Source organism: Bos mutus, chromosome 24 (genome assembly GCF_027580195.1).
Source record: "Bos mutus isolate GX-2022 chromosome 24, NWIPB_WYAK_1.1, whole genome shotgun sequence".
Taxonomy (NCBI): domain Eukaryota; kingdom Metazoa; phylum Chordata; class Mammalia; order Artiodactyla; family Bovidae; genus Bos; species Bos mutus.
Window position 1 is genome coordinate 53,919,817 of NC_091640.1, and position 14,084 is coordinate 53,933,900.

The 14,084-nt window shown below is 41.5% G+C and overlaps 1 protein-coding gene, 1 non-coding gene and 1 pseudogene across 2 annotated transcripts; all 3 read left to right on the forward strand.

Annotated features, from left to right (window-relative positions):
• The first annotated feature begins 335 nt into the window (after positions 1-335).
• Positions 336-2,148, forward strand: LOC138985417 (endogenous retrovirus group K member 25 Env polyprotein-like). Its single transcript, XM_070361799.1, is given in 3 exon segments — positions 336-567; positions 570-2,062; positions 2,065-2,148. Coding segments are annotated over 3 exon segments (1,809 nt in total).
• A 3,912-nt stretch (positions 2,149-6,060) lies between these two features.
• LOC138985381 (endogenous retrovirus group K member 18 Env polyprotein-like) lies at positions 6,061-8,998 on the forward strand (annotated as a pseudogene).
• Positions 8,999-13,749: 4,751 nt separating this feature from the next.
• LOC138985470 (U6 spliceosomal RNA) lies at positions 13,750-13,856 on the forward strand. Its single transcript, XR_011462538.1, has one exon. It is a non-coding gene; the product is annotated as a U6 spliceosomal RNA (small nuclear RNA).
• Positions 13,857-14,084: the final 228 nt, after the last annotated feature.

A 14,084-nucleotide genomic window follows, 5' to 3' on the forward strand; every position in this document is an offset into this window, starting at 1 on the left:
AACAAAAAATAATTCTGACACTCGTGTAGATAGACATTTTGCAGAAGACAGAAACAGCAAATTAGAAATCAATACACCAATATGGTATAAGCAATTCAATCAATGGTTGCCAGTAATCTTACGACTCCTAGGCAAGGGTTATGGTCTTGTCGTTGCAGATGGAGAAGAAATCTGTGTTTCCCTTCACCATGTCCATTACCAAGAAGGACCCCAAGACCAGGCTCCCTTGGCAAGTGACGAAGCTGACGCGAAGGGTCTCGTCAATGACCTTGAAGGAGCCAATGAAGAAACGCCATTGTCTGAATCCTTACCTGACATGGGCTCAAGTGAAAAACATGACTCGTCAGGCTGAGCAAACACTGAAGAACACTGGAACTCCTATGACTCCAGATAAGCTGTTTTTGGCAATGTTAACTGTTCTTTCCTGTTCCTCTGGGGTAAGTGTGGAATATATTTATTGGACATATATACCTAATCCACCTTTGTTATCCATAGTGGATTGGGTTGACAAAGCCCCTATGGTATTCACCAATGATAGTCTGCACTTCCCTGCCCCATGGTCAATGCAGGGTCAATTCATGAAGAAGATGAAGGAAAAAAGATAAATGTTTCAATTGGATTCAAGACACTACCTATATGCTTTGGAGTTCACTCTTTGTGCATGACTATATTCCCACAATGGTGGGCTTACTCTGTACACAATGTTTCTGCCTACAGTATAGGAATGTTTGCAACTGCATCCTTCCTCTTAAATGGTTCTGAAAGACATTATCCTGGACAAATAGCTAACTATACTGACTCACTTTTCCAGCCTGCAGAACTAATATGTGATGCTGTATCTTGGAGAAAGAAACGATCAATTCAACCACTATATTGGTCTAACTGTCGGGAACAGTTCAGGAAGGTTTCTGTCAAACAACAAAATCAGTCCATATTCAAATTCATGGATTGGGGGCCCCATGGGTTATTTGTGAATTGCTCTGAGGAGCAAGAAAAAAATCATAGCTGTTCCTGGTATCATAGAGTCAACACGTGGGGATTCCATAAGACCAATATTGGCTTTTGGACTGATAAGGATGTATTGTTAAACTGGTATAATGGAGGGTTATCTCCACCTCGGCCCAGAATTATAGTCCCTCTTATAGGACCTGAACAATGGCATATTTGGAAGATTCCTGCTGCACTGGAATGCTTTGCCAATGTACATGGGACTGTGAAGGCTTTAAAACCCCAAAACTATACCTTTATGTATAATAGTACAGGTTATATCCAATCCTGTGTGCACCTCCCATACATGTTTATTGTAGGTAACTTTGATATAGATCTTTCTGCTAAAATTGTTAACTGTACAGCTTGTGCTTTATATACATGTTTAAACCATACTATTTCTTACCACAATGCCAACATCACTATAGTCAAGCAGAGGTCTAAACTATGGCTTCCTGTCAATTTAACAGAGCCATGGACCGACTCTGTATTCCTTTCAGTTCTGCTCAGAAATGGTCTGAAAAGGTTGAAACACATAATAGGGTGGATTATTGCTGGCATTCTTAGTCTAATATCCATTGTTACAGTAGGAACCCTGTCTGGTATGGCATTACACAATTCTATACAAAATCATGATTTTATCACTGCATGGCACAAAGACTCTCATGATCTTTGGACTCGACAAGCCCAAATAGATCAGCAATTACAAACACAAATTTATGAGTTACAAACTGTGATAATCCACTTAGGAGATCAAATGCAGCAACTGACTTTCCAAACACATATACGTTGTCACTGGAATTTTATGTCTTTTTGTCTGACTAACATGCCTTATAATAGCACTGAATATCCTTGGGATAAAGTTAAAGCACATTTTCTGGATCTCACAAACAACTCAAGTTTAGACATCAATCTGTTGAAACAACAAATTGCTAATTTTCAAGTTGAGGTACCTAAGGAGTTGTACAGCACTCAATTTTATGATACTTTAACTAAAACCCTATCATCCCTAGACCCTAGAACATGGTTTTCAGGAAGCAACATTTTTATATATGTATTAATCACCCTACTTTTTCTGTCATTGATTATAGGATACAGATGTCTCTACTCAAGACTCCATGCCTCTCACAACGGAGTCCAACTAGCAGCTGCCGTGCTTAAGCTAAAAACAAAAGGAGGATATGTTGGGAAGAACAGCACAAAATAGCCTTGACTGAGAAGGTCCTTGGGAAAATGGCGGAGGGCCAGAAGTACCCAGGCTTTGCCATAGCTGAAAAACATCTCCTGCTTTTAGCCATGCTCGGCACCAAGATTTAATAATACTAAAGATGTTGCTTGAGAAAAATGGGTCATGGGATAAACACCTGGGTCATTTAAGAACAGAGGTCATTTCATTCAATGGACAGCCCAAATCTGAGGTTTTTCCTTCTGCTCCGCCTGTAACAGCAATTGCTAACTTTCCTCGTACTAATCATTTCACTCCTCCTCGGGAGATGCCTGCTTGCGCTTTCGCTTTCCCAATGCAATTTAATCAACCTGCCCAAGGCCAAAATACTTGGGCTAATCTAGATTTTGGCATGTTGTCTAGCTTTAAGAAAGCATGCACTCTGTATGGACCTACTTCTCCTTACTGTATGGAATTTCTTGGAGGATGGGCTGACCATTGGATGTCATATGATTTTTTTCAAATAGCAAAGATAATTCAAAATCCTCAGCAATTACTTCAGTGGCAAATATGGGTTAATGATGAGGCCCAACAAATGCTGTTTGACCAGCAATCTCATGGTAACCCTGCCAATTTAACCTATGATAGACTCACCGGAACAAGAGCCATGGCCAATCTGATTGCACAATTAGCTAATATTACCTCTCAGATGTTACATTTCATTAAAGAAACTGCCTGCAGGGCATGGGCAAAAGTTGATAGCGCTAACTTTGATGGTTCATTTGTTAAGATTATTCAAGGACATGAGGAGGAATATTCTCAATTTATAGGAAAATTAAAGGATGCAGTTGAGAAATCTATTAAGGATGTGACTTTACAAAATATTATTTTAAAACAACTTGCTTTTGAAAATACTAATGAGGAATGTCGATCCGTGCTCAGACCAATTCGAGAGACTGGCTCTCTTATGGAATATTTGAAAGCATGTAGGGATATTGGATCTATGTCCCATAGAGCAAAATTGGCAGCATTGGAAACCTTTAATGTACAGAAAGCTGCTAATGCCAAATGTTTTAACTGTGGGAAGCCCGGCCATATGAAAAAACAATGTCGCATGCCAACACAGGCTGGAAAAAATAATACTACTTCTAATAAGAAGAGGCCTCCAGGAGTATGTCCAGGATGTAAAAAGGGGTTCCATTGGCTGAATGAATGTCATCCTAAATTTGATAAGGATGGAAACACTTTGAACTCCGGTGCACAACAAAAACAACAGGGAAACTGATAAAGGGTCATCCTCTAGCCCCACTACAAAAGGAGGACCTAACGTTATGACGCCACAAGCAGCTACATCTAAGAGTGATATACCTAGTCCTTATGATATGGAACTAATAGAATTATACAACCCCCACAAAGTTCCCACTGGATATTATGGCCCGATTCCACCCGGGACAGTGGGACTGATTTTGGGACGTAGTAGCTGCACAATGAGAGGTTTAATGGTTTTGACTGGTGTTGTGGATGAAGATTATGAAGGGGAAATACATGTTATGGTAAATGTTGTGAAAATGGGAAATGTATACTTACAAAAAGGGGAACGTTTTGCACAATTATTACTTTTGCCATATGTCAAACCAATGAGGGCATCTGATAAAGTTTGGCAGGGAGGCTTTGGCAGTACCAACCTTACAGCTGCACTATCCACCTTATTAAAGGAACATCAGAAACCCATGCTTACTTTACGCATATGGGGAAAAAATTTCACAGGCATGTTAGATACCGGAACTAACATTTCAATCATTAGAGCTGCAGAGTGGCCCCTTGATTGGGGTAAGGTTGTGGCTTCTTCTAGACTATTAGGAGTGGGTGAAGCTGATGCCACACAAACTTTTGTCAATGCATCCTATTTACAAGTGTATGGCCCTGATCAAATTGTAGTTTATCTTAAACCATATATTACTAATATCCCTATCAATTTATGGGGACGGGATTTTCTTGAACAAACGAAAGCCACAATTTCTTTAAATGAACCTTTTTAATGGGGGCCATTGAGTTAACACCACTGCCTCTCGATTGGGAATCTGATACCCCAGTATGGACACCTCAATGGCCCCTAACTAAAGAAAAATTGGCAGCTCTTACGCAATTAGTAAATGAACAATTACAAAAAGCTCATATAGAACCTTCATTTTCCCCATGGAATTCCCCTGTTTTTGTAATAAAAAAGAAATCAGGAAAATGGCAAATGTTCATAGATTTAAGAAATGTTAATAATACCATGTTACCTATGGGGCCCTTACAACCCGGATTGCCCTCCCCTTCTATGGTACCAAAAGGATGGTCTGTAGTTATCATTGACTTACAAGACTGCTTTTTTACTATACCTCTGCACCGTAAAGATAGAAAACGTTTTGCCTTTTCAGTTCCTTCTATAAATCACATGGCTCCTGCTAAAAGATTTCAATAGAAGGTGCTACCTCAGGGAATGATGAACTCTCCTACCGTTTGCCAATATCTCATATCTGTTTTATTACAACCTATTAGAGATAAATGTCCTATTGCGTTTATAATTCATTACATGGATGATATACTTCTTTCTATGGAATCTGAACTCTGTTTGCAACAGTTATACAATGAAGTTACTACTACTCTTCAAAATCATGGCCTGCTTGTTGTGCCAGATAAAATTCAATGGAAAGCACCCTTTAATTATTTAGGACATGTTATGGAAGAATCTAAAATCAAACCTCAAAAAATTCAAGTTTCTGTGCAATCTCTACACATGCTGAATGATTTTCAAAAATTGCTAGGAGATATTAATTGGCTGCGGCCATCTATTGGCATCCCCACCTATGCCTTACAAAATCTATTTAAAATTTTAGAGGGATCCCCTGACCCTAATAGTCCTAGGCAACTAACAAAAGAGGCCAAAGAAGAACTGGCCTTAGTGAAGAAACGCATTCAACAATCTTTTTCAACTCGGCTAGATTATGATCAACCAGTTTCTTTATATATATTCCCCACTGAACATTCGCCCACTGCAATTATAGCTCAACATAGCCCAATAGAATGGGTATATTTACACACTAAACAGTCTAAAAAAATTGTATCATATATTGAGAAAATAGGGCACTTAATTGTGTCAGGAAGACGCCATGTACAAACTTTGACTGGATTTGATCCATATGCAATACACATTCCCTTGACAAAAAAGGAATTGCAAATTGCCTTACAATATAACTTGACCATGCAAATGGCATTAAATGATTTTCAAAATGTTATCTCATTTCATTTGCCAAAAGGAAAATTATGGGACTTTCTACAATGTACTGAATTCATTGTAACTAATATCAGTGCATCCCAGCCTATTTCCAATGCACCCACCTATTTCATTGATGGCAACAAGAAAGGCATAGCAGGGACTGTCGGCCCTGATATCAAAGAGAAATTACCCACTACCTATTCTTCAGTACAAAGAGTTGAGTTGTATGCTTTATATGCTCTTTTGTCGCTTCAACAGTTATCCTTCAACGTATATACTGATTCCAAATACCTTGCTTCCCTTTTTCCTGATTTTGGTACTGCCTTTTTGTACAACCTAGATGAACTACAACTCTCTTTTCACAGACTCAAGCTTTAATTCGCTCACGTACGGAACCTTTCTTTGTTGCACATATACGTGCTCATTCAGGTTTACCTGGCCCTCTGGTTACAGGAAATGATGCTATTGACAGGCTTATAGCTCCCATTTTTATGTCTGCCAGTGACGAACATGCTAATCTTCATACCAATGCTAACAGATTGCACTCTAAATACCATATTCCTCTCGCTGAAGCACGGCATATTATTAAAACCTGTGATGTCTGCGCCCCTCTGCATTTACGGACTACGATTTCAAGAATTAATCCCCGGGGGCAACTAGGGGGCAACTGATTTCCTTCAGCAATCTGACTTCATCACTGCTCCTTAGGAAAGTTTTCTTTGCTTTTTGTCTCAGTTGATATATTTTCCGACTTTATCTGGACAATACCTATCTCTTCAGAATCCAGCAAACACGCCATTTCTGCACTCTTACTCACCTTCCCCGTTATGGGGATTCCTTCAGTCCTGAAAACAGACAATGGGCCTGCATTTACCTCGCACTCGTTTCGTTCATTTTTATCAGAATGGAACATAACACACATTACAGGAATACCCTATAATCCTCAGGGTCAAGCCATTATTGAAAGAGCCCACCACACCCTAAAAACTCATTTATTAAAACAGAAAGGGGGAATATGGAAGAGGAGATACACTTCTTATCCTATGAACCCTCAATTATTATTATCTTTAACTCTTTATTCCCTAAATTTGTTAAACTTAACAAAAAATAATTCTGACACTCGTGCAGATAGACATTTTGCAGAAGACAAAAACAGCAAATTAGAAATCAATACACCAATATGGTATAAGCAATTTAATCAGTGGCTGCCAGGAATCTTATGACTCCTAGGCAAGGGTTATGGTCTTGTCATTGCAGATGGAGAAGAAATCTGGGTTCCCCTTCGCCATGTCCATTACCGAGAGGGACCCCAAGACCGGACTCCCTCGGGAAGTGACGAAGTTGACGCGAAGGGTCTCGTTGATGACCCTGGAGGAGCCAATGAGGAAACGCCATCGTCTGAATCCTTACCTGACATGGGCTCAAGTGAAAAACATGACTCGTCAGGCTGAGCAGACAATGAAGAGTACTGGAACTTCTATGACTCCAGATAAGCTGTTTCTGCCAATGTTAGCTATTCTTTCTTTCCTCTTCCTCTGGGTAAGTGCAGAATATGTTTGTTGGGCATACATACCCAACCCACCACTTCTCTCCATAGTGGATTGGGTAGATAAAGCCCCTATGATCTTTACTAATGATAGCATGCATTTTCCAAGTCCCTGGTCCATAAAGCAACCAATTCATGAAGAAGATGAGGGAAAACCAATCAACATTTCCGTGGAATTCAAAACCTTGCCTATCTGTTTCGGATCTCACCCCCTTTGCATGACTATCTTCACACAATGGTGGGCATACTCTGCCAACAGTGGGACTGCTTTGCGTCTGGGAATGTTTGCTATGGCATCTTTCTTACTTAATGGCTCCGAGCGACATTGTCCAGGCCAGATAGCCAACTATTCGAACTCGCTTTTTCAACCAGAGGAACCTTCATGTCATACTGTATCTTGGAGAAGAAAACAGGAGATACAACTGTTACATTGGTCTGATTGTTGAGGCCAATTTGGGAAAGTTTCTATAATTCAGCAAAATCATACTAATCATACATTCAAATTTGTTGACTGGGGACCTCATGGGTTGTTTGTAAACTATTCTGAAGAACAGGAGGAACATCATAACTGCTCCTGGTTTAATAGATCAAGCATTGGAGGTTTTCATAAATCTAAGACAAATTTCTGGACTAATAAGGACATATTGCTGAATTGGTATAATGGGGGCTTATCACCCCCATGACCCAGGATTGTCGTCCCCATTGTGGGGCCAGAGCGATGGCACATTTGGAAAATTCCAGCAGCCTTAGAGCACTTCACTAGTGTTTATGAGACTGTGGGTGTGTTTCGTCCTTCTAATTATACCTTCCTATACAATAGTACTGGCTATATTCAATCATGTGTTCACCTTCCGTATTTGTTTATTGTAGGGCATTTTGATATTGACTTATCAACCAAGATTGTCAATTGTACTGCATGTGCATTGTATACCTGCCTTAATCACACCATTTCATATCACAATGCTAGCATTGCGCTAGTTAAACAAAAATCTGAGTTATGGCTTCCCGTAAACTTAACTGAGCCTTGGACTGATCCTGTATTTCTTTCTGTATTGTTGAAAACTGGACTTAGGCGATCTAAACGCATCATTGGGTGGATTGTTGCAGGCATCTTAAGCCTTATCTCCATTGTGACTATAGGAACTTTGTCTGGTATGGCTTTACATAATTCTATACAAAATCATGATTTTATCACTGCTTGGCACAAAGACTCTCATGATCTTTGGACTTGACAAGCTCAAATAGATCAGCAATTACAAACATGAATTCATGAGTTACGAACTGTGATTATCCACTTAGGAGATCAAATGCAGCAACTGACTTTCCAAACACGTATATGTTGTCACTGGAATTTTACTTCTTTTTGTCTGACTAACATGCCCTATAATAGCACTGAATATCCTTGGGATAAAGTTAAAGCGCATTTGCAGGATCTCACAGATAACTCAAGTTTAGACATCAATTTGTTGAAACAACAAGTTGCTAATTTTCAAGTTAAGGTACCTAAGGAATTGTACAGCACTCAATTTTATGATACTTTAACCAAAACCCTATCGTCTCTAGACCCTAAAACTTGGTTTTCAGGAAGCAACATTTTTATATATGTATTAATCACCCTGCTTTTTTTGTCATTGCTTATAGGATATAGATGTCTCTACTCAAGACTCCATGCCTCTCACAACGGAGTCTAACTAGCAGCTGCCATGCTTAAATTAAAAACAAAAGGAGGATATGTTGGGAAGCCCAGTACAAAAGCGCGGTTGGAGGAAGTCCTTGGGAAAATGGCAAAGGGCCAGAAGTACCCCGGCTTGGTGCTGCAGGCAGAAAAACATCTCCTGCCTCTGGTTATGTCCGGCGCCAAGATTTAATAATAAATATTAAGGATGTTGCTTGAGAAAATGGGTTATGGGATAAGCACATGGGTCACTTAGAGCGCGCTGTCCTTGAAATAGTTTTACTGATTGGATGTTAACCCCATATGCGCTCTGCTGGCTGTATACCCTAAGCTCTTTGTTCCTGCTTCTATAAAAAGGCTTGACTGCAGAAATAAACTTGTCAGTCCTTGCAAGAGACTGTCCGAGTGTCATTCTTTCAGGTTCGTCGCTTCCAAGTCCCGGGGAGAAAATCCCCAACACTGCTATACTCTCTGCCTTCCTGATTCTCACTATTGCTTGACTTCACCCTACAGCCATATTCAGGAAGGTTGTAAGAGAGAAAGAGACCTTCAGAGCTGGGAAGGGACCAGCTAGTCCAGTAATTCCAAGCTGTGCTCCTGTGGTGCCTAAGCATCTGCACAGAGTTGGGACTCAGAGCAGAGGTGAACCAAACTGGGGTCTGCTCAAAGCCCTTACCAGCTTTCACCTGCCTTGCTTCAAACAAATCAGTAAAAGGTTTGAAACTCAGTGACCTAGGCCAGTTGCTTTCCTTTCCAAGTAAGGAAATTAGAGCTTGAAGAGCTGACTTCCTAGATAAAAAGCGCTTGAGTGTGGTAGTGACAGAACTGTTTTAGAAATGGGTAATTTCTAGGAACCAGAAGTTCAGCCCTCGCTAATGAAGGAGTGAGTTATAAGGTAACTTTGTAAAGTTTTGGTTTCCTCTGGAGATTTTAACCTTTGGTATGGACCTAACAGAATCAGAAGATATTAAGAAGAGGTGACAAGAATACACAGAAGAACTGTACAAAAAAGATCTTCACGACCCAGATAATCACGATGGTGTGATCACTCACCTAGAGCCAGACATCCTGGAATGTGAAGTCAAGTGGGCCTTAGAAACCATCACTATGAACAAAGCTAGTGGAGGTGATGGAATTCCAGTTGAGCTATTTCAAATCCTGAAAGATGATGCTGTGAAAGTGCTGCACTCAAGATGCCAGCAAATTTGGAAAACTCAGCAGTGGCCACAGGACTGGAAAAGGTCAGTTTTCATTCCAATCCCAAAGAAAGGCAATGCCAAAGAATGCTCAAACTACCACACAATTGCACTCATCTCACACGCTAGTAAAGTAATGCTCAAAATTCTCCAAGCCAGGCTTCAGCAACACGTGAACCGTGAACTTCCAGATATTCAAGCTGGTTTTAGAAAAGGCAGAGGAACCAGAGACCAAATTGCCAAACATCCGCTGGATCATCGAAAAAGTAAGAGGGTTCCAGAAAAACATCTATTTCTGCTTTATTGACTATGCCAAAGCCTTTGACTGTGTGGATCACAATAAACTGTGGAAAATTCTGAGGGAGATGGGAATACCAGACCACCTGATCTGCCTCTTGAGAAACCTATATGCAGGTCAGGAAGCAACAGTTAGAACTGGACATGGAACAACAAACTGGTTCCAAATAGGAAAAGGACTACGTCAAGGCTGTATATTGTCACCCTGCTTATTTAACTTCTATGCAGAGTATATCATGAGAAACGCTGGACTGGAAGAAACACAAGCTGGAATCAAGATTGCCGGGAGAAATATCAATCACTTCAGATATGCAGATGACACCACCCTTATGGCAGAAAGTGAAGAGGAACTAAAAAGCCTCTTGATGAAAGTGAAAGAGGAGAGTGAAAAAGTTGGCTTAAAGCTCAACATTCAGAAAACGAAGATCATGGCATCTGGTCCCATCACTTCATGGGAAATAGATGGGGAAACAGTGGAAACAGTGTCAGACTTTATTTTTTTGGGCTCCAAAATCACTGCAGATGGTGACTGCAGCCATGAAATTAAAAGACGCTTACTCCTTGGAAGGAAAGTTATGACCAACCTAGATAGCATATTCGAAAGCAGAGACATTACTTTGCCAACAAAGGTCCATCTAGTCAAGGCTATGGTTTTTCCAGTGGTCATGCATGGATGTGAGAGTTGGACTGTGAAGAAAGCTGAGCGCCGAAGAACAGATGCTTTTGAACTGTGGTGTTGGAGAAGACTCTTGAGAGTCCCTTGGACTGCAAGGAGACCCAACCAGTCCATTCTAAAGGAAATCAGTCCTGGGTGTTCATTGGAAGGACTGATGCTGAAACTGAAACTCCAATACTTTGGCAACCTGATGTGAAGAGCTGACTCACCTGAAAAGACTCTGATGCTGGGAGGGATTGGGGGCAGGAGGAAAAGGGGATGACAGAGGATGAGATGGCTGAATGGCATCACTGACTCGATGGACGTGAGTCTGGGTGAACTCCGGGAGTTGGTGATGGACAGGGAGGCCTGGCGTGCTGCAATTCTTGGGGTCGCAAAGAGTCGGACACGACTGAGTGACTGAACTGAACTGAACTGAAGGATATGCTTGCCACCTTCTTTGGATTCTCTGTTTTGGGAACACAACCTTAGAGAAATGTACATGCTGTTTCAGGAAAAAATTCAATAGCAACTTTAAACTAGTGCTTCTCCTGGCAATGTGAGGCTAAACATGGGCTACTATGGCAAAGACTGTGACTTTAGACCTATCTTTAGTGTAAAGCTCCTTTTTCACACTTTAGAGAAGGCTGTGATGAAATGATATTGACATTTTTTTTTGACAGTGAAGTTGCTCAGTCTTGTCCAACTCTTTGCGACCCCATGGACTGTAGCCTACAAGGCCCTTTCATCCATGGAATTTTCCAGGCAAGAGTACTGGAGTGGGTTGCCATTTCCTTCAACAGAAGATCTTCCCAACCCAGGGATCAAACCCGGGTCTCCCACATTTTAGGCAGACGCTTTACCGTCTGAGCCACCAGGGAAGTCCGATGAAATGATAAGCATGCCTAATCCACGTCCCTAGTTCCCAGATGGCAGCTTGACTTGTGATGGTGCTGGAAATCTGCTGTCACCCCTCCCCCTGCCTAAACTCATCTCTCCTTTAGACCCTCCCTCTCCAACCCTAGACTTATCAACAGTCTGCCTGACATTTCCATTTGCTTGTCTAGGAAACATCTCAAATTCACATGACAAAAGGTGAATTTCTGGTCTTCTGTACCAAGTCAATTCCATTTGAACATTTTTCATCTTGGTTAATGGCAACTTTTCCAGGCTTCCCAAGTAGCGCTCATGGTAAAGAACATGCTTGCCAATGCAGGAGACTCAAGAGACCCAGGTTTGATCCCTAGGTCAGGAAGATCCCCTAAAGTAGGAAATGGCACCCCACTCCAGTATTCTTGCCTGGAAAAGTCCATGGGCAGAGGAGCCTGGCAGGCTGTGGTCCATGGGGCTGCAAAGAGTCCAACACAACTGAGTGACTGAGCACATGTCATACATCATGCCACAGTGGCAACTCTGTCCTTCTGCTTACTCAGGCCAAGATGCTCAGAGTCATCTTGCTCCTGTCTCACATCCTCTGTCCACTCTATATCTGACGAGTTCTCACTCCCTCCACTGCTATCACCTCGGACTAAGCCACTATCATTTCCTGTCCTGTTTAGTTTGAGTTTCTTAACTTGGCTTTCTTTCTGCCTATGACTCTTGCTTTCAGTCTATTCTTGGAGTGGTCAGAGAGGTCCTTTTTATAAGTAAGGCAGGTCATGTCATCCTTTCTTCAAGACACTCCCCATCTCACTCAGAAGTTAAAAGATCTTCCTCCTCCAACCCCTACCCTCTTCCATATCCCACTTCTCCAAGCCACACCTGTCCAAGCTGCCCCCAGGTCCCTCCATACCCTTCCTTTTCCATGGTCACTGCTTCTGTGCCTCATCCCCGTAACTTCTCTGGCCTTAAGGCTCCACTACTCTTGTTCCTCCTGGTCACTCCACTCTAGCCACACCAGCCTCTGGGCTGAGCCTCAAACACTCTTGGCATGCTTCAGAATTAGACCATTTACTGGTGGTCCCCTCTGCATGGGTCGCTCCAGTCAGATTTCTAACTCCCTCACAACTTCAGGGCTTTGTTCCAATGTCCCTTTCTCAATAATCATCCTTGCTAAATCATCAGGGAACTGCAGATAAAAACCACAATGAGATATCATCTCATACCTGTCAGAATGGCTATCGCCAAAAAGGACACAACAAATGTTGGTGAAGATGTGGAGAAAAGGGAACCCTCTACACTGTTGGTGAGTGTAAATTGGTGCAGCCACTGTGAAAAACAGTATGGAGGTTTCCCAAAAAACTAAAAATGAAACTACCGTATCACTTGGAAACGTCCCCCCCCAAAAAAAAAACAAAACACTAACTTGAAAAGATACTACCCCAATGTGTTCATCAGTTCAGGTCAGTTCAGTCGCTCAGTCGTGTCTGACTCTTTGTGACTCCGTGAACTGCAGCACACCAGGCCTCCCTGTCCATCACCAGCTCCCGGAGTTTACTCAAACTCACGTCCATGGAGTTGGTGATCCATCCAACCATCTCATCCTCTGTCGTCCCCTTCTCCTCTTGTCTTCAATCTTTCCCAGCATCAGAGTCTTTTCCAATGAGTCAGCCCTTTGCATCTGGTGGCCAAATGTTCATAGCAGCCTGATTTACAACTGCCAAGATTTGGAAGCAAACTAAGAGTCCATCAACAGATGAGTGTACAAAGAAGATATGGTATATATTCAAAGGAATACTACTCAACCATAAAAAGGAACAAAAATATGCGGTTTGCAGCAACATAAATGGACTCGGAGGGCACTACGCCAAGTGAAGTAGGTCATACAGAGAAGAACCAATACTGTACACTTTTATAGAGAATCAAAAAAATACAGCTAACTAATGAATATTAACAAAAAAGCAGACACAGATATAGACAACTAGTGATTACTAGTGGGGAGAAGAAAGGAGAGTAAGAGATAAAAGCTATTAGGTATAAAATAATCTATGAGGATACATTGTACATTGCAGGGAATACAGCCAACATTCATATAACTAAAAATGGGATATAACCAATTGGAACGATACAGAGAAGATTAGCATGGCCCCTGCGCAAGGATGACATGCAAATTCGTGAAGCGTTCCATATTTAAAATAAAAAAAAAAAATTGTGACTCATATTGTTTGTTGTTGTTCAGTTGCTCAGTCATGTCCGACTCTTTGAGAACCCATGGACTGCGGCTTGCCAGGCTTCCCTGTCCGTCACCATCTCCCAGAGTTTGCTCAAACTCATGTCCATTGAGTCAGTGATGCCATCCAACCATCTCATCCTCTGTTGCCTCCTTCTCCTCCTGCCCTCCATCTTTCACAGCATCAAGGTC